The sequence below is a fragment of the Anarhichas minor genome, unplaced genomic scaffold, assembly GCF_050575085.1.
Source record: "Anarhichas minor isolate MPS153535 unplaced genomic scaffold, ASM5057508v1 ptg000024l, whole genome shotgun sequence".
Classification (NCBI taxonomy): domain Eukaryota; kingdom Metazoa; phylum Chordata; class Actinopteri; order Perciformes; family Anarhichadidae; genus Anarhichas; species Anarhichas minor.
In genome coordinates, this window is record NW_027466470.1 from 13677325 (window position 1) to 13697962 (window position 20638).

General features: G+C 42.8%; 3 protein-coding genes across 3 annotated transcripts; all 3 read right to left on the reverse strand.

Moving 5' to 3' along the window:
* Nucleotides 1-195: 195 nt before the first annotated feature.
* On the reverse strand, nt 196-8342 carry LOC142956918 (RNA-binding protein MEX3B). The gene is made up of 4 exons (XM_076098704.1): nt 7816-8342; nt 6754-7298; nt 5138-5430; nt 196-5029 (listed from the first exon to the last, which is right to left on the reverse strand). Exons 2-4 carry the CDS (start codon nt 7235-7237, stop codon nt 3800-3802), a joined length of 2007 nt encoding a protein of 668 aa, XP_075954819.1. The 5' UTR covers nt 7238-7298; nt 7816-8342; the 3' UTR covers nt 196-3799.
* Nucleotides 8343-9313: 971 nt separating this feature from the next.
* Nucleotides 9314-14924, reverse strand: mbd3a (methyl-CpG binding domain protein 3a). The gene is made up of 7 exons (XM_076098235.1): nt 14761-14924; nt 13767-13932; nt 12625-12762; nt 12301-12391; nt 12031-12208; nt 10384-10542; nt 9314-10291 (listed from the first exon to the last, which is right to left on the reverse strand). The coding sequence occupies exons 1-6, from the start codon at nt 14772-14774 to the stop codon at nt 10389-10391; spliced, it is 741 nt and encodes a 246-aa protein (XP_075954350.1). The 5' UTR covers nt 14775-14924; the 3' UTR covers nt 9314-10291; nt 10384-10388.
* Nucleotides 14925-15860: 936 nt separating this feature from the next.
* On the reverse strand, nt 15861-20522 carry uqcr11 (ubiquinol-cytochrome c reductase, complex III subunit XI). The gene is made up of 3 exons (XM_076098560.1): nt 19113-20522; nt 18286-18416; nt 15861-16226 (listed from the first exon to the last, which is right to left on the reverse strand). Exons 1-2 carry the CDS (start codon nt 19160-19162, stop codon nt 18296-18298), a joined length of 171 nt encoding a protein of 56 aa, XP_075954675.1. The 5' UTR covers nt 19163-20522; the 3' UTR covers nt 15861-16226; nt 18286-18295.
* Between the last annotated feature and the right edge of the window lie 116 nt (nt 20523-20638).

Here is a 20638-nt window from a genome sequence, read left to right on the forward strand (position 1 = left end):
AATGTTCTAGATTCACAAACATGCCTGAACTGCAGATTTCATTCATGTTTTTATCTGCTGCAGGTGTGTGTGTGTGTGTGTGTGTGTACTGCCACCATGTGGCAAAGACACAGATGATCAGGCTGCAGCACATTTCCACTCTGAACAGAACAAATAAAGACACCAGACACAAGTTCTTATTTTACAGTAAAAAAATGAAACCAAAAACAAGACTTTATTAAAGAAGCATAAAAAATAAAACTCTTGATACATTTCTCATAACCATCAAGTCAGCTCAAATTATACGATTATACAATTTTTCCGGCTCTTGGTTAAAAGGTCCATAAACTTTCAAATAAAATATATTTCAATTTTAAAATTTCTTCAATAATTCTCATTTTGTTATAAATTGCCTATATGTAGTACACAGGAAATAAGGAAAATAAAAAAATGGAAAATAAAAATAAATTTGAAGTAATAAAAAGGGTCACATTATTGTCTGGGATATTTAGGTAAGCAAATAAATTGTAAAAAATAAAATGTGTAAAAAGTTTTTGTTTTTTTTTATCTTAAAAATTATTAGCTAATGCCAGATGGCTTGAAGACATGCAGATGGTTAACTTACAAATAATGATACATGTTCTTTAGAAACTACACTTATCTTCATTTGAGTCACTTTGCTTTTGAAAACAACATCCCAATGATTGTACTCAGGGTATTTACACACACAGGTCAGGCCTGAAACCTAGTTTGTCCACGTTTTACATTTTGGTTCTGCATACAAAGAATTAAAGCCAAAAATAGAAGAGCGGCGGCTTAAGGGGTGTCTCCCCCCCCCCCCCTTACTGGCATGGCTCTCTTTGCATCCCCCCCCCCCCCCTCTCTCTAATCACAAAAAAGGTCAGAGGTCACTGGCTAGCATGCCTCAGGAAACCCTGTTTTCAAACCTTTAGGGAGGAAATGGGGGAGGGGTGAGTTTGGCTCAAAAAATAAAAATCAGCAGTCAATCTGAAAAACTTTGTACCTTTTAAACAATGAAACTACTGTACATTAAACCCCAACATCCTCTTATTGGCCAGAAACATCCCAGTGCAACACCGGGATTTACATTAGACCCATCTGGCAAATACAACACGCTTAACTCCTTTAACACGTCGACTTGAAAAAGGGGCTTTAAGATCGGCCTCAGACTCACGAGACGGCCTTCGACGGATCTGTTCATTTGGACGCGTTCGCGGCCCTGCATCTGATCCGAGGGCGCTCAAGCGATGCCACGTTTGACACCAGAGCCAGTTTTGACGGGAATGATAACCGGGTTGTCGGGTCTACTGTGGACTGCAGAAGTTTAGATTGAGAACCACGACTCTCCCAGTACTAAGTGGGTTTGTTGATCGCAGTGTTTCAGTAGGGAGTTGCACCAAAGCACCATGGGATAGTCTTCACAAAGACTACCGGTTCAGCTCCCGGGCAGATTTTTCTTCCTACACATGTGGACACATGAATTAGTGCATTACTGCAACAGGACAGCGGCTTATTAGATTCCTCTGTGCAGCTGCTGCTGCCCTCGTCACTTAACTGAATGAACAGTCAGACAGCAAATAAGTTTAACATCCTACTGGCTGGAGCAACTTAAAGCACAGCAGAAACTGCCCATACTCACATATTATTTACTCAAGTAGAGCTACCCTTTCCCCCCCCTTGATATTAAAACCCACCCTGATCTGAGACTACGTCCAGAGAGCAGGACACACTGTGACTGCAATGCCCTACGCTCTACTGACAGGATACGAATGTGAAGACTGTATAGGAACAGTTAGGAAATAAAATGGATAAAAAAAAAAAAAAAGCAAAACATTCTGCAGCTGCTGGGATTTGAACACAAAGAGTGTCTGGAAGCCCTGGATGACCTAGCTACTAGCTGCCATAAAGGATAAAGTTCTACCTACTGCGCGTGAGCCTGAACATGTGATTGTGTGTCTGTGCGGTCAGAGGAAGCCCTTGAGAATTAGATGTGTCGTTTTAATTCTGTTTTCATGGCTTGTCTCATTCAATGAGCTGATTCCATGCATGTTCAAAAAAAAAAAAAAAAAAGGGCTACAAACAGAAACCGTGTACCATCGCCCAAAGTCATACGTACAGTATTTAACACTATAAGAGGCGGTTACTGCAAACTCACACTGGATTCTTTAAAAACCACTAACACAAAACAGGATGCAACCGCCTCATCTGGAGTTACTCAGCAATGCTTCGGAAACATAGGACGAAGCTCAAACTAACCATTTAGTGCACCACGGTTGGCCGGGAGGACAGCGCTGTATGGGTACGAGTCCTCTGAGAGAGTGCCATACAGCTTGGCTGTGAGAGCGGGGTGGAAGACCAAAACAAAAACAGTAAGAGCTGTTTCCTATCTTTTTAGAGGGGCCGGGAGTTACAGTGCATGAAAAGAAATTGTTCTATCGAGCCCCTTGTTATTGTTTGGTGTGGGGCCGAGAGGCCGCCTCTCCGTAACCTTATTGGACAAAAACATTCACGCGTGATATCAGAAAAGCCCTATCTTATCTTAAGAGTTCAAAATATGTCTGCGAGCCACACACTCGACAGCCACGAGTCAAAAACTAGTAGAAAATGCTAAATGAGCCGATCCGAGTGTAACAGACGGGATGTGAAAGGAAAATGTCCTGGTGTGGACGGATCGGAGCAAGAGTGAAAGAGTGAGAAGGTCTAAAAACCAGGTCTTCTCATGGTGAGGACACATAATGGTGCGGATATGAAAACAGCATGAGTGGGCATTATTCACATACACGCGAGAGAGAGAGAGAGAGAGAGAGAGAGATGTGTGGGATCGTGGGGAGGGATTGTCAGGCAGCCCAAACGTACAGAGAACTGACCTCAAACATTCCCATAGTGTCACTAATGGTACACTTCTCCCTAATTAAAAATGATAATTAATGTGAATTAATGCAGCAGCCACATTTGAAATGTGGAGCATCCAAATTCATCCGACATGTTATTGAATTTGATCAATTTCAGTCTATTAATAGCATTAATTTGACATTACCGGTCGCTAATTTGTGTGTGGCGAAGAGAAACAGGAAGTCATCCTCAAGGGGTCCGTCGGTGTATTCCTCCGATAGGTGCCTGACTACATGTGGACCTATATATAAAAAAAAGTTCCAAGCTTGCAGAAAAATAGCAACCGTGAGTGAGAGCAAGATGAGGAAGCAAAGGTGGCGTGGTGGGGGGGGGGGGTTGTTGGAACGGTTTGCGTCCTGTCAAGGACATTAAAATAAGGAGTAAAAAATTGCAGGCCTCATTGACAGCTCCATTGAAAAATATCTGTTAAGTACAAAAGTGTCAAAAGGAAAGTCTGAGAGAGAGAGAGAAAGCAGGTAGAGATCTGAAGAAGCCAGAATGAAGAAATGACAGACCGGCAGCCAGCAGGGCGGGCTGCTCCGGGTCAAAATGAAGGCCTGAAGAGAGATAAGACACTAGTTTCCTTCCAAAAGTTCACCACCGAGAGACTGAGCCCCAACTGTCTGAAGATCCAGTTTCAGTTAGCTTCACTCGGGAAAATAAGTCATTGTAATTATTATTATTATTGTTATTATTAATCTTGACAGTTACCAGCGAAAGAAAAATCAACATCCGTATCGTATCGTCATCTCTATTATGCATTTATTATGGTCCATCATGTGTGTGTGTGTGTGTGTGTGTGTGTGTGTGTGAACGTTATTAGTGTGAATCCTTCCATTGCCTCTGCCACAGCTAAAGCCACACTTGAGTCTTCTTCCTGCCCCCAACCCACTCCCCAGCCAGTGCATTAGGAGAAGATGCGGATGCACTGTGTAGTGGGGGTGTGGCAGACGGGGCACTCTGGGTCAGCTGACTGGCAGATTTGCCCAGCGCACTCCATGCAGAACAGGTTGTGGCCGCAAGGCACCAGGGCCGCTGTCACCTCGCTCTCAAAACACACAAAGCAGTCCCTGTTGATCCCGGGGCCGACTCCGACGAGACCCGGGACCCCGGGGCCAGAGCTTCCTTTCAGCCGGCTCAGCATCCCAGAACTGAGGCCCACGCCGCTGCTACCTCCCTCGGAGTCAGTGGGTGAGCCGCCGGGCAGGGAGGAGGCCGAGCAAGAGGAGTAACCGGTCGACGACCCGCCGGAGCTGGAGCTAGACGCTCCGGAGAAGGAGCCGCCTCCTGCGCTGCCAGACTGCAACCAGGAGAGAGTGCTGAGGGGGTCGCTCTGTGCGCGACGGGCCAGAGGATGATCCAGGGGGCCCACGCCCGTGTCCTGAGGCAGAGTTGGAGACAATCGTGGAGTGATGGCGCCGCCACTGAGGCCGCTGCTATTGCGACGTAGAGGCTGCTGCTGCTGCTGCTGGGCGGAGCCGGCCGTCTTATTGCCTGGTCCACCGTTGACAAAAGGTGCCCAGATGTTAGCGGCACTGAACTCAAAACCCAGTTCCTCTGAGGAGGGCAGCCCTGGGGTGGAGTCGCCCCCAAAAGTGAATCCTCCTCCAGCGCTGCTGGAGGTGGTGCTAAAGGGGCTGGTGGGGCTGCCTCCCTCATTGGCCTTGCGACCGGTGCTGAAGTTCTCCGAGCTCATCCCGCCGTTGTGGGTGTGATAGGCTACTGAGGACGACATCTTCCGGTTAGATGAGGGATGCATGGACATGGGAATAGGAGGAGGAGGAGGGGAGGGCGGAGGAGGAGGGGGTGCAGAATGGTGGCCAGAAGCCCGGGACCACAGAGACGACCCCAGTCCTCCGCTCAGGGCGCCCAGGCCTTCTAGACTGACATCGGTGCCGTTGGAGTGGAAGTCATTGTCTCCCTGCAGGTCTACAAAGGTTCCAGTTCGCAGGGTGATGTGGGTCTCGATCTCCTCTCTCGCTCGGTCCACGTTCTCCGGCATGCCGGTCACCTCGAACACCGGGTCTTTCTCTCTACTAGGCGTCACGATGTAGGTGTGAGTCTGCTGCTGGATGCGCTTAATAGTTGCTCCTTTTGGTCCAACAACTAAACCAACTACTCGGTAGGGTACCCTCACCTGGATGAGTGACAAGAGAAATGCTTTAATGTAACCACAGATGTTATATATCCCTTTGTTACCCAGCAGAGAAAACACAGTATGACTAAGCCACGGGGATTTCTGTACCTGTATAGTGGTCTGTCCAGGTAAGTGTGGTGGTCCAGGAAGAGAGCCGCCGCCGCCGCCACTGCCTGCTGCTGCTCCTGCTGCTGCTGTTCCTCCTCCTCCTCCTCCAGGCCCTCCGGCTTTGCAGCGGGACGCCCGGATCATAGAGAAATGCTCAGCCGCAGAGACAATTTCACGCTTGGCCATCTCCACGTCCTCCCTGCGCCCCGTCACGATGAAAACGGGCTCCTCGCCTCGGACTGGAGTCTTTATGTAGGTATTTGTTTTGGCACGCAGAGCCTTTATCTTACAACCTGGAAGATGCATAAACATCCTAATTTGTACACAATCACAACACACAAGCGCAAACACAGTATAAATACACTCGTTCAAAACATCTGTGATGCTGTAGTTTGTTGAGCTGGTGTTTCTAGTATTTGGCTGAGCTTATTGATGTAAATGAGGTAGACAAAAGGGTTATAATAGACTGAATTAATTTAAACTACAGTATGTGTACCTAATTAACTGTCAACTGTGTTATAGGCTGTTCAAAACATGTAGTCAATTGAAAACTGCTACATACATTTTACATTTTGGAATTCAACAATAACATGTTGGGTACGGAATCCTCAAAAATAAAAAGTAATCAACGCCACAGCACTCTGTGGTTAAGTGATGTGTTCATGCACTGTAGCAGAAATAACACAAAAGCAGAAGACACTCTGGAGGATATTCACGAGGAGTCTGTCTGTCAAAACACCAAGTCAGTAGCTGCTGCACCGCTCGAGTCAACTCCTGCTCTGTTTCTTTAAATATGGACGCTTCATTCTCGCCGACCAATGAGGCACGCGGAGTGTGATGTCATTCTGGGAAGCAGAAAGCATGGCTTTTTCAAACAAAGAGAACAATGCCGTAACGCTGCCGCGGCTGCGACGGACGAACCGAACCCACAACATTAGTCTATTTAAAGCAGAGACCTTATGCTGATGAAAAACAAACGGTACAAATTTAAAAAAAGACATTTATACAACGTAGCGACTGATACTGGAGCAGCAGCAGACGGAGCTGGGTGCAGGGCGTAACACCGCCCAGCCCCGTGTTTCTGCGTCTGCTGCTCCCGTTTCAGCTTCAAATCTGCTCAGCAGAGACAGTAATAATACACCACGAATGTCGACATGAGCTACAAATGTGCGTTCCGTGTCCACAGATTACGGTCTGCGATACATTAAAATCAACATATTTCCTTTGTTTGGTGCAGGCTGCTAGACATGTCCAGACTCCCGACAATCTGCCGCTTTGTCCGACCCTCTCCCACCCCTCCCCCTCTCTCCTGCTCATCAACCGCACTCTCGCTCCATGTTGAGGCATTGTCTGAATATTGTTTAAAATTGAATATGAATATAGCGGGTAAAGCTCCCGCAGCATGCTGGTATTTAAAACGCAAACGGCGAATGCACACCGAGCAGAGCACCAAGCTCAGGCTGTAAAAGTTAATCAGAGACCCTCCTCTCACCAGACTGCCACCCAAACAAAGGACACCCGGGCTGCATGCTGCCTGAACAGGCGGCCCATAAACATAAACACCAAATAATTCATCACTAACTGACTGCACCACACACACACACCCGTGCTCTTACCTTGTCTCCCCACTATTTCAGCCACATGTTCGGAGCTGGGGACGGGCACACACTCGGTCATGTTGACACTTCTTTTCCTGCTGCAGAGGACGGAGCTTTGTTCTCCGTGGAGCATGGGGTGCGAGCTGGCCATGTGGTACCCGCCCGTGCCGTAGTACTCCGGGGATGGAGAACAAGACGACGGCGAGTCCTGGGACCCGTTGGGATGCTCCAGCATCTGTAGGTCCACGTAGCCCACACCGTTGCATCCCTCGGAACCCGGACCCTGGGTCACATCCAGAGTGTCCACGAGCCCGCCGCCCACACAGTCCACCTTCTCCAGGGCCATGAGTGACAGCTGGTCCAGGGCGAAGCGAAGCGCCTCTTGGTGGTCCTCTTCCCGGGACTCGTGGTCCGTCTCTCGGGACAGGCCGACCCCGTTGTGCTGGCTGCTGATCACCACGTCGTGGTCCATAATCTCGGGGTGGAATAAAGGGCTAGGCATAGTCTCTCCGTGGATCTCACATCAGATCGCAGATGCCTAATGGGAGTGAGCTCACCCTCTTCTGAAAAAAAACGAAAAACATTTAAAAAGTGTTGTTTACAATTAAAACCCGAAACAGGAGCGGAGATGCGCACCGTGCCGCCACCTATCATCCACAGACAGCAGCGTGCGTTAGCGGTGTTGATTTGGGCGCCTTGCTTTGTCTGTTGTTGCTTCTTGTCTGACAACTGAAGCCATCCAGGAGGCTGGCTGTTTTGTCAGATCGGGTCCGTTTTTAACACAAGTGAACAAAGTAGCCATCCACACAGATACGAACAACCCGCGTGGCTCTAACTACACACACGCATTTATGTACTGATCGTATTTAAAAAAACAAAAGAGGGATTTATTCTGTTGTTAGCTGTTAGCTAACAGGCTAGCTCCACATACTCGGCACTCAGTCACGTTGTCGACCCCTTTGTTTGGGAGCACCACGGCTAGCTGGTTAGCTCTGCTCTGACAGTCTCGTGCTCGTTCTAAAAGGCAGCCGCGTGGGTTTTTTTTAAAATTAAACAAGTGCGAAAACAACATTAACTTACTCTGTCGACGAGATTCTGTCTTCGCTTGACGCCCAGTTTTTCGAGGGAAAGATGAGAAGCAGCCAGAAGCAGACCTGTGCTGTGCTAGGGCGCTAGCGGGGGAGCTAACTAGCACGCCAAACGGGGGGCGTAGGAGAAAAACGTTCAACGCCGAAGAGAGAACACTGTTGTTTTTTTTGTCTCTTTCTGGAGAGTCGAAGCGTATTCCTGGGTGTGTCACTGGGTCTTCATTCTGCGTACCGTCAGGAGGACGGCAGCTGAAATCCAAGGTTAGCAGTTACCTTTTAGTTAAAACACACACAGTGGCTCTCTCTCTCCCTCTCTCTCTCTCTCTCTGCTGCTGCCTGACCCCGGTCGGTCCGCCGCCTTTGTCTCGCCAGGCGCACGCCGCTCCGTCTCCCGCACACGGCACTGACGTCACCCACGACACAACAATAGGTTCAAAGGCCACATGCAGCAAGGAGGGGGGAGGGCATCCACGGCCAAGTCACCTCTGCCGGCACTATTGTGTCTGGCAGTCTGCAGGGCACTATTTCATCTCCCTGTCCTGCATGTTTTGCGACCCGACTGTTAACGCATTGATACACGTTTTTATAAATGTGGTCATATTTGGGTGTGTTCATCATGGCTACCAATGAAGTGCTTTGGGTGGTTCAACAGCAGCGTTAGATGGCGCTCATGCAGTCGGTGTGTTTTGCTTTCTAGGTAGTAAGAAAATAAAAACAATATAAAATAATAATCATGGGCAATATGTTCATGTCAAAGCTCTTAATTATTCTAGGCAACACATTTTCTTGCATCATGAGCTGAAAGGAATGAATTATAGGTTTATATATTTTTTCTAATTGAAACAACAATGAAATTTAAATACTAACAGTGGCAGAGTTAAATGTCATTGAAACTATTCATATTGACTGTGAAGACAGTCAGTCCTAAAATATATATATTTATTTTTTTGTACCGAGCTCTTTGTTGTCCCCAGGCAGTGTTTCCTTGCTGATAAGATACAAATGGGGGGGAATTATTAGATAGCATGTTTATGAGAATATCACTGTGTGTTATGTGCTTAATTTAACAGATGTACTCTTAGCAATGAAGTGTTGGGATCTTTTTCAGCAGAAACGCCTTACCAGGGATAGGGGTCACACATTAGCCGTGGCGTGAAATATAAGCAACACATCTGTATTATGTATTTGTAACCTGTTACAATGATTAATGCATTGTCCCTGACACATACAGTTGCATTTAATAGTACTAAAAAGATTGTAACTCTGGAAGATACTAACTTATATTAGCTTTGGCTCAGACAGTGGATTTTGGAAAGGAGGAATCATCACAGGGACTAACGTCACACATGTAGGCATGTGAATATTATATGAAGACTTGAACAATGTGAACCCATCCTTTACAGAAGAAGGAACCTTTTAATCACAAAATCTAAAAACATGTCCACCTACTACAAGCTCCTAGATTAAAAAAACAACAACTAAACACCAGCCATGAAAGAGCTGCATTTATTTCACAGTGGTATAGAGACAAATAATGATTTTTGTAATGAGGTACAGTACATCATGTTACGAGGTACATCAGTGTTTTATTGGTTTTTGTATTTTCTGAAGGTACACACTTTTTCTGTTACATATTAAACTCAAATGCAGCTGGCGAAACAGTACTGAAAAATCTTTTGTCAACACAAACACCGTGACTTAAACTTCAAAACCATGTAAACTCAAGTTATTGTGAGAAACAACACTGCTTTGAGCTGTAAAAACTTGAAATCAAACAAACTAAATGTGATTAGTCACAGCCACAACAGTGCCGTGTGCATGTAAACATACTGCAACCTTTCTATGCTTCCAAACGTAACACAATACCTGCAGTGCCAGAGTAAAATATAAAAGAGCAACGTGTCAAAAAAGAAACACACTTAAGACGTCAACATGAAAGGATACATTCAACACAAACACACACAAGCGCGCACGCACACACACACACACACACACACGCACATCAGGTTTGTGTTTTTGACTTTACTTTGAGCTTGAACAGCTGTTTGCTAACTGTAACACTGCATTGTGTAGAGAATCATCCACAACTGCTGCAAAACCGCCTTAAAAGTACAACCACTTACAGGAACAGTAATTTCATTTGACTCAATATAGTATCAATGGTGAAATGGTGATGTCATCGTGACATGAAAACGCTAAACAGAATGGAAAGTCTAAAGAAAGTCGCCTTACGTTAGTAGAGGTAAAAATGAACTGGAAATCCAAAGCACCCTTCCAGAATTACACTATTGAATGTAAAAAATAATAATAATAATAATATTAAAGAAAACAGTCTTTGTTTAGGTAAACAAAATCTGCAGAACGTCTGCATTTAAGGTCTATTTCAGTTCAAAGTGTATAAAAATCTTCATGGAGCCAATTATTTGAAAATGAAAGGAGCAAACCAGCAAACTTCATGTCAAACGAGCCTGCGGGAGAGAAGAGAAAGAGACATGTTAGATGTACTGAAGCTCATAAGGATATAGGATATAGCGACACTGGAACCTGTAGTTTTGTGTACCTTGGCTATAATTCCTCCTTGTCCACCTGCTCAACCTTCTCCTCCACTTTGTTGGCTGCTGCTGCGTCTGCAGTGGCGTCCTCTATGTGAGCCAACATATCAGCTGTGAGGGCTTCCTCGAGCCGCCTCCTCACATTCTGCACCAGGTCCTCCTGCTTCCTAAGAGACACAGACCAGGATCATTCTCGATTTATCTGCCAATCATCATCTTTCTTCGGTGTACAGAATGTCAGAAAATAGTGAAAACTGTCAGTTCCTCAAAGTCCAAGATGATGTTTTTAAATGGCTTGTTTGGTCGGTTCAAACCCCCCAAAAGCAGGAAATCTCCATATCTGAGAGCCGGACATCTTCTGCCATTATTGCATGAAATATCGGTGGCACTTGTGTAAACAAAACTTTCACGGCAAAGAGTGTTGCGAGACAAAATCTGCCACAGTCGGCCGTTTAGTCAGAACATTTACACGATAGAGAGTCAACGATACGATTATTTTGACCGTCTTAACCAAAGTCTCTTCATCTACCTCCACCAGTGGGTTAATAAGGTCCTTAAATAGATCATCGTCACTGCAGAGTAGGTTACTCTCAACACTGCTGAGCACAATGTGTTGTGTATTTTATCATGTAGCAGGCATGTAGGTGAGCAGAAAAAAACAAACCATTAGGGCTGGTTTATCTTCTATCACAATATAGATCATTTTATCTTTATCTTAATAATGATTTATATGAGTAAAAAAGGCATATTTTCCGTTAGTTTAATAAATAGTTGATATGAAATGACCACATGGTAAAGCACTTTACTCATGTCTGAACTTAATACTTCACAATGAAAAGTAATGGGTATTATCACCATTAATTTAGACATTTTGTGCAAAATGAACGTAAGTTTCAAGACAATTGCAGAGAACAAAATAATAAATATATGCAGCTATACACGGACGATGTTTACATGCATGCACACACATATGGAGTAGTCAGATTAAGACAATAGTTGGATTTAACTAATATGGGGTATTCCCATAAGCAGAATTCTTATCAATTCAGATGTTTTTGAGAAAGCTTAGTTAGTCTGTGCTTGTTTATCAACTTAGACGATGCAATTGTGTATAACGATATCGAGATATAACGATTTCATCACGATATGATTCCACTGAAACGCGATAAAGTATCATTGAATTAATCGCTCTACTTTACAGGAGAAGTGACAAAAACACAAAACCAGCTTGCTAGTTATTTAAGTTGAGTGTAGCTCATTTAAAGCTTGGTGCTGTTTTCTCAGGCAGAGGACGGACGTACACTCTCTTCAGTATGTAACAGCAACAACAACCGTTTCACTAGTTCAGCAACTCAACATGATAACCCACAACTAACAATAGGCAAAACATGTTACACCACCGTGTTACTACATTGGACAGCTTGAATGGCCAACTTAAAATGTGAGACCAGCGGTGGATTCAACCGTGGTGTCGGGAGATGCTGTGACTTAAACCAAGAAAGAGTAGAAGAGCTATGAGTAAGGAAAACTCTGCTAGGCAAATGTATGCAGTGTTGACGGGTGAATCGTAGCTGAATTGTGAGGCCAGTGAAGATTCACTTCTCTACGCTACAGTGAGGGAAGCTGCAGCCGTGCTGCTGGTGTGAACATCTTACCTGATGTCATCGTCAGTCACCACAAAGGCCTTGCAGAGAGGTTGTGATGTGTTGAGCCAGACCCCCGGGTTTTTCTCCACAGCAGCAGTGAGTTGTCCAGTGACAGGTGAGGGGCTGGTGTGCAGAGCACTGGCGATGGCAGAAAGAAGTGTTTTATCTGAACACGCAGGCCCAACACCTAGAAAGAGGACAACAGGGAAGCATAAGTCAAGCAAAAAGTCACTGCTTTGAATCACACAATGTCGTCACGTTTGTTGTGGTTACTCTCACCCTGTAAGCCTTTGGGAAGATCCATAGTTTTCACCAGCTCCTCTGCGATATCAAATGCATTCAACCCGCCCAACTTCCTCTCCCAGAACAACTGAAGATCGAAGCAAACCAAAAATACTAAAATCATTTCCGTGTTAAGTTTCGAGCGTTGTTTTCCACAAACTGAATATGTGAATCGTTATATAATGTATTGAAAAAGCACTCTCTAAATAACAGCAAAGACACAACACAGAACACCAAGTTTCATATTGGTCAACATGACAGCTACCTACAGGAACAATTTCATTTGCCTTTTTTATAGTGTTAACGAATGAAAGAACTTACTTGCTTGGGTTGGTCCACAGCCTTCTGTGGGTCGGTCTTCACCTTGTTATTGGGGTGATTTGTAACCTTGGTCACGGGTTGTTTGAAGATGGACGCCGTCTGTCGAACTGGTAGTGTTGTGTTTAAATCAGGCTTGTTCTTTGAGAGAGACGATACGACAACTTTGTTACACACACACGTTGCTGTACAAACCTACACAGTTGTATGACTGAGTTATTGTTTCATCAGAACAGAACAGGAGGAACTGTGGCATCCCTTCATTACTCCCATGGAGCGTGAAGAGACGATGTAAACATTACAATGAACTGGGACGATTATTATGATTATGAGCAGTTTGAAAAAAAATAAATGTCCTTCAGCAGCAGAAATAAAAGGCTGTGATGATGTCACCATTTTACAAAAGCACTGGATATCCCGAGGCAGTGCAGTCATCAGTTAATCATAAAACAACGTCTGTGGGAGAGGTTTAACAGCAAGGGAGGCAACAACATGGTCTATTGTAACTCTGAAGGAGCTACAGGTTTCCACTGCTAACATTTAGATCTGCCCAAAACCATTTGCTACCTAGTAAACTATATATAATGTTTAAATTCTAACACAATATATATGCATATAGTCATGTTAGGAATCTCGATGTAAAGCTCACTAGAGTAAACTAATTAATGTGTATCATGTGTAGACCATAGTAACTGTGTACACCACAAATGTTGCCTGGGCCATTCAGTTCTTTATGAAACAATGAGACTTAAACTGAGCTATTTGGCCGTACTATTAAAACTTAACTTTATGTTTTGGGTTCAAAGCCAAACTGTGGATGTGTCTTGGAGACACTGAGTCGATCCAAAATGTGTGGCAGGTCCACGTGGAACGTGGGCATGAGCAGGTTTACAGGGAAGAAGAACTTCAGTGTCAAAACGTACAAAGCTGACACGAACCTTTGGCTGTAATCATTGCCAACTGTGCCTCCACGGATTACTTTGGTTTAACTTTAAAATTTAAATATATATTGCGTCATAAAGTTTAATTAAAACCCCAATCGATTCAATTGTGTAAAAACAATAACATGAATATATTTTATCGGTCTAAACACTAATTTAACGGTCATTCGCGCTCATAAAAACCAAAAGCAAACACATTCTCACCCTGTTTTGATGGTTGATTTCGTACAGATTCTTGTGCCTGCTGCGCTGCACTTTGGTCAGGAGCGACCATCCAGCCCGGGAGTGGCTGGCATTCACATCTGGGTGAAGGCTGCCGCCCAGACTGCGTACTATCTGGGGCTTGTTGAGGATGCGCTTAATAGGTACACTGGAGAGAGAAAACACAAGAGCCGTCATCACAACGTTCCCCTCTTCAATACCTGAGGCATTGAAGCACTTAAGGCACCCATACATGGCTTCTTAGTTATTCTAAACGGTGGGAGCCGGCCGTCGTTTTGTGTGGGGGACACTTGGCAACTTTTAAAATAATCAAAAGTTGTAAGTTTTCCTACATAACAAGGAGTCAGGAAATGTCAGGCAAACACATCTGCACACGCCCACAGCTGCTGATGTAATTAATGAGCCCCAGTAGGTGTGGGTGCTCTCTGCGTGTAGGTGGAGCTTTGAGGTAGAGAGTAGCGATGACTCTGTACCTGTAATACAACAGGCTGCCTCCTTCCAGGAGTGAGCTCACTAACGTTACTCAGACGGGGGGGGGGGTTTACAAACGGATAAGAACTACACACGAGGCGGCATATTCTTAATTACCTACAAGTTTTTAACAAGATAACCGAGCTGCAGCTGATGTTTTATAGCGCACGCTCACGACTGGCGCAGACGCGCCGGGGCCCAACGCACCGCAGGTCATGCGTGTGTAAACAATGAAACTTAGCTAGCTAATCAAGCTAGCAGCGTTGGCAACGTCAACGTACCAGCGACCACATTATCAATGACTATTGTTCAAAGTTGCAAGTTTAGAAACTTAATTAAGTCAAAACGAGCTAAAGCCTGCGTTTGGCTAACGTAACAAAAGTGTAAATAACACAGACTTGACAATTAGCTTAGTGTTGTTCTAAACGCATGTATGCATGCGTGCATTTCCTGCAGAGAAACTTTCATCTTAAGTCCTTCGGCTGAGCGGGTTTTAAAGTCTCACCCTTTTCTTTCCATGGTCTTGGTTGTCTTGGTTTGCTTGTCCGGTATTCTGGCTTGTAAAAGATCAGAAGCCAGCTAGCTGCCTATTGTTGCAGTCATAATTTTTCAACGAGTCTGGTTTGTTATCGATCCACTGCCTGTCTCCCGTCAGGACCTTTACAACTGCAGATCACTCCGCCAGAGGGCCTTGTAACACAATGAGCGGAAGACATCCGCGACACTTCTGTAAAAATAGTCCGAAAATGACGCGCAGGTCACAAAGGATCTGTTAGCTGCACACTGTGAGAGATGGAAAGTAACTCATATTGAAGTCTATTTTATTAAGTACCGTAGTTTGTACAGTTGAGGTTCTTTTGTACTAAATTTAAGAGAAATAATTTTACTTCCCAACACAACTTTGCAAACTGAGGAGTTGCACAATAAAATAATACTGTAAATATATCTATACATTAAACTGAGTAAAGTAGTTGACACAACACAACCTGGACCTGGCTAAATTAAAATGCTGCTTAAACATTAGTCAATAACTTATATTTAAAAAATCATTCCGTATGAGTACTTTTACTAATGATATTTAGTACATTTTGCTGCCAACTAGGTCCTTTTTGTGTAATTTTATCCAGTAATGGGCTCACTTTACATTATTGAATAATATTTACTTTCCAACCTGCAGTTACACTTGGAAAAATTCCAAGACTTTTGTATGAAAAAAAAGTAGTCCCACCATCTAAAAATTTAAATTCAGTATAGGAACAATCATCTCTCCCAGATTGTTTGGCTGCTCTGTTAATACACGGACGCATGTTCTGATGATTTCCAAGGGCTTGTTTTGCCTGTTAACACCTTTATTATTATTATTATTATTATTATTATTATTATTATTATTATTCAAGCCTTTGTTATGATCAGCTGTAGTTTTTAGGTATATACCCACAAATCAGAGGCTTAATTCAGGATTCTAAATGACTATCTCCTTGATCTGACCAAACGTTAAGTCCAATCAATGTGTACTGGGCTGCATTCAGGATACAAATACACTTCAGTTTAATTTAACTTAATATTGAATCATTGCAAGTGAAATAATTATACACAACCACGATATAGGATACATCTCACATACTTTACTTCTCTTCAAAACAATTACAGTGTGAATTACAGTGTGACATGAAGGACAGAGTTTTTCTACTTGTGAATCAGGTGTGACACACATGAGAATGATAAAATAAATACCTGACCCCCCCCCCCCCCCAAACTAAGTAAGAAAAGAAAAGTCCATTTATCGTTGGTGTTTTCATATTCCTTCCATCCAAGTTGTCACTGGTTGAGGAACTTTGAAATGACTCCGGTGCATTTCATGTGGCGATGGTGAACAGTTCAATGTTGACTGAGCTGCAGGATGAAGGCCTGGCACGCAGAGCGGGCTGCAGCAGTTCTTCTTCATTATTGAAGTCAAAAAACAGCACCGACCTGAGTGTGGAAAAACACAGTCATTAGTTAAATGTGGTTTTGCTGTGACAGACAAATCAAAGCTGGATGTAAAGTCAGCAAGTTCAGTGGAAAAACGTTACGCTTAGTGACACTGACGAGACCAGTCGTTCATAAATGATGCACTTTGATGCTTTTTTTGTTTTGTCTTTTTATCACATAAAAAAACTCATTCAGCATCAAACACAGTTTGTGAACTTTATTGGATTTGTGGGTTATACATCTACCGATTTTGACATTTTCAAGCCAAATACCTAAGCTGCAGAGTGGTTGACTGTTTAAGAGACCTTCCGGTCCTAATAGAAGCTGCTACACATGGTCTTAAAATAGACCACTGTCCTGGATTCTGGTCCCCCGACACCTCTAAACTACCCGGCATTCTGTCTCTGAATTTCACTTTGTCGTTTCCCCCGTCCTGACAGTTTCCTGGGACCCGTTCCATAAAGCCAGAAGCCAGTTGACCAAACGAGCGAGGCTGATTTCAGGTAGTCTGACTCATTTTCAGTTGATTCGGTTCCATAATGCAAATTCAACATCGGTCACGCTCAGTTACTATGAAAACCTCTGCTGGGAAACTGACCTGGTTTGGAGTTGTTGTCGAACCAGAGTTTCTGTAACACCGACCTGACAGGAAAGCAGTGATTTTACCACCGACTTTCTGGCGCGCTGACATATTATTTGACTTTCTGAACCACTATCAGTTAATAGAAAATCTACTGAAATAAACTAAATTAATTATACAATGATAAAAGATAAGCTATAGACCCACATACTTGTTTAATTATATAGTATGAGATATCAAACGTTAAGGCTTATGCAATATAAAATAAGTCTCAATCTAAATTACCCCAATAGAATGATAAGAGTTAATAAAGTTTACCGTATAATTGTACTATCCTAGATAGAGAAAAAAACCGTTTAAAAATATGCTGGTTACTAGCCACTCAGCATTTTCACCAGCTACAAATTCATCTTTCGGAAATTATGTTTTTATTTGATTCAAGTTAACTGGTGTGCTACGATTTTCGTTAAGAATGAGATTTACAACCCGTTTAAATGTCAATGACCGATATGAACACCTCAATCAACACTAGTCATAAAATAAATAACACTACAGTCATAAAATAAATAACACTAGTCATAAGATATTCAGCTCGGATAAAGCTGTGTGTGAAAAGCGCCCGTTACATGAAAAAGGATCCTGGTCTTTCTGATCTTTATGTCTTATGAGATGTCAAAGTAGAGACCTGGCATTTAGAGGATTTACATTTCAAAAAGTACAAGCTGCCTCTCGGGTCGGAGTCTAACGTTACACCACGCAGAGAACAACCGAATGTTCAGTCGACCTCAACTAAACCACATCAACTTCATTATGAAGGTGTTTGTGAAGCAAATTTCCCTGATATTTCCAAAACTTTCTGGGTTTATATATTTTAACAAAACTTCTCCAGGCCTGGAAATTGACATTTTAGAAATTCCTCGACTATTTTGGGTTTTTCACGACCCTACCAACCCTGCATGTAACATGTGAAAAGACTCAACATGGAATTTCGTTGCATCGTCGAACACACAGTCATCTTTAATGCTGCAGGTAGACTGGTGTGTTAAATCATGTTCAACCCTGAGAATTTGTAAACGGGTGGGAAAATAATTCATAAGTTCATTTATATGAAGTGTTGAAGCAAAGAGTCTAAACATATACTTGTATACTATTCTAAAATAACAGGTTCTGTACAAACAGAATGATTTGCAAACAATCCTAAATGTGTTTGCTTTTTAATTATATTTATGAATATCTAATTCTTGTTATAGATGATTGGAAATAGATAGCTGCAGAGCATTTTAAATTAACACCACATGTAAGAACTGAGAGTCTGTATAGTTGTAGAAGCCAGTCTAACTTATACAAAGGTTGAAAATGAAAAAAGATACAGTAGCTGTAGAAATAATGATGCTGACCAAAATGTCCTTATTCATCACTTGCTGTTACACCTCCTGTCTTATGTCCGTACACATCTCTTTGCCGTTCCTCGAGACTAACCTGAGTGTCGCTACTCGTCCTTCTTGAATTTGCCGCTGATGTATGGGACATAACCCAAAATCAATTCCCAATCTGTGAAGTGGACCAGAGCCACGCCTCCGGCTGTGCCCCAAACCGCCATGGTGGGGATCCTGTGGAGTGAAAACATTGTCAATGTGTACATATTTAAAATTGATTTACACTTAATGAATATGATCTGTGAAGACACACATTCATTCTATGGACAAACACCAAGCACTCTGTAAACTGACTAGTTAAGACTGAAGTGTTTGAGTAATGTATGCCAAAAATGAGTGACTTTAATCTTGATAGTCATGTGCTTTGTTTATTATGTAAAAATAGCAATAGATTTGCTGGTTAAATCTTTATCAATACAAATATGAAGAGTTATATATCACATCAGTTACCTTGTTAGACTGTGTACACATTTAAAATGCATAATTTTAACCCAATACCTGACTTTAGACTAAACAAATTATCTTTTTGACTAATCTATAACTAAACTAATAGCTCTAGTCCTTCCAGTGAGATCAGTAAGTCAGCTATCCAGTTGATTAACTTAAAATTGAATTCACATTTTTGCTGTGATCAAGGAACAACAATGACAGTCATTGGGGAAAGGTACCGCTGACTTTGTTCACTTCGTTATAACAGTTCATTTTAGGTAATCATAGAGTTTAGCTGACAGGAGCTAAAGTCTGCATGTCCCCAAAGCTATGACCTCGGCTAAGCTAACAGCTAGCTAATATTAGCGAAGGACACATCATGATTTTGTTGACCGAAAGTCTTCCGCTTTCTACCACCAGTACAATATAAACAGCACATACCATGATTTGGCAATGGCCACATACTTTGCACCGACCACTTTACTGATCATTTCGGCTGAACGATGTCCTCCACAAAACGCAGGATGCGCCGCTTTAAAAGCTGTAAAAGAACTTCCGATGTGGTTTGACGACTACGCCTAGTGCGCATGTGCAATGTACGTGGACTACTTCCGGTTACTCGAGAATAATAAAACAGATTAAATTGAAGAGCAACTCGTAGCATTTTTACCCATTTTTTGTCAAAATAGGGGAACCGTTTTTAAAATACATTTGTTCACCTTTATTATTTCAGTTAAGATTTCCCTACATGGTGCTTATTTAAAAATATATGCGTTTATTCAAACTAATACATATTCATTTACACACAGAAAACCAGGTAGTATTTCCAGCAGAGCAGTGACGATTTGTTTGCAAGGCTCTGAAAAAAATGTGTATTCAACTAAGTGCAGTGTATTATTATTATTATTATTATTAGCAGTGTGTGTTTGTGAGTGCAGCTCATTTCTGCCCCATAGCGGGCAGATCAAGCTATGACCCAGCTAGCCATGGAGCTACCCGATGGGTCTGTCCCAGTTGATTAACTCAATTTCACAAACAGAATATTGACTGGGTCGGTCGCTACCACGAAGCAGGATTTGGGGTTTTCAGTTCCACGACAGAGGATCACTTCTTACCGGGATAGACCACCATGGTATCCTGCTCCGGAACAGGTTATGTGGGAGATAAACTGGTATAAAAACACCGCCTACTGACCAATCAAAGCTTAGTACGTGGATCGTAAATTAACATCACACAAATACAAATAATATAAAGTCATAATCCAGAAAGCAACACAGTTTAGACAGACACATGAAAAAAAGACAGCTGGCAATAAATAGCCGATTATGTAAATGATTAAATTAACAGATTTATAATATCACCGCTTCATCTAGAGCACGATATCTGACGATATATCTGTTAAATTAATGTGTTGCAGATCTATTCTGATGGCGTGTGAATCAATATTTTAGCCGTAATATTCAGCTGCAACCAGCACTGTGAAGCAGGCTTGGGAGCAACAACAAAATAATCAGTATATATTCTGTCACATCATATTTTCACTTATGCGTGTCATCTTCTTGAGCCAGGGGACATGTCGGAGACGTGGATGCAGTATTATTTTGCTCCGGTTACCTTTATGAATGATGTATAAGTTATGAACGGAAACCTTCTTACTGCTTAGAATTATGTTTTAAAATATGTTTTTTATTCGCTCCAATGTCTGTTTCACACCGCCGGGGTTGCAGCTGAAGAAATGCGGCAAAAATAGTGTCCCACACGCCGTAAGAATACCTCCAAGCAACACAATAGTAGTAATAGGAATACGCACATACTGTATAGTTAGTCAGCTCTGCTCGTGCTCTCCCGGTGACCATTTCCCGTTAAAAAGACGGTTTAAGCAGTGATATTATAGATCTGACACTTTTCGTGGTACAGGTTGCATTGCAGAAAGAAAAATGCACATGTAATTTTTATTCATGGGTTGA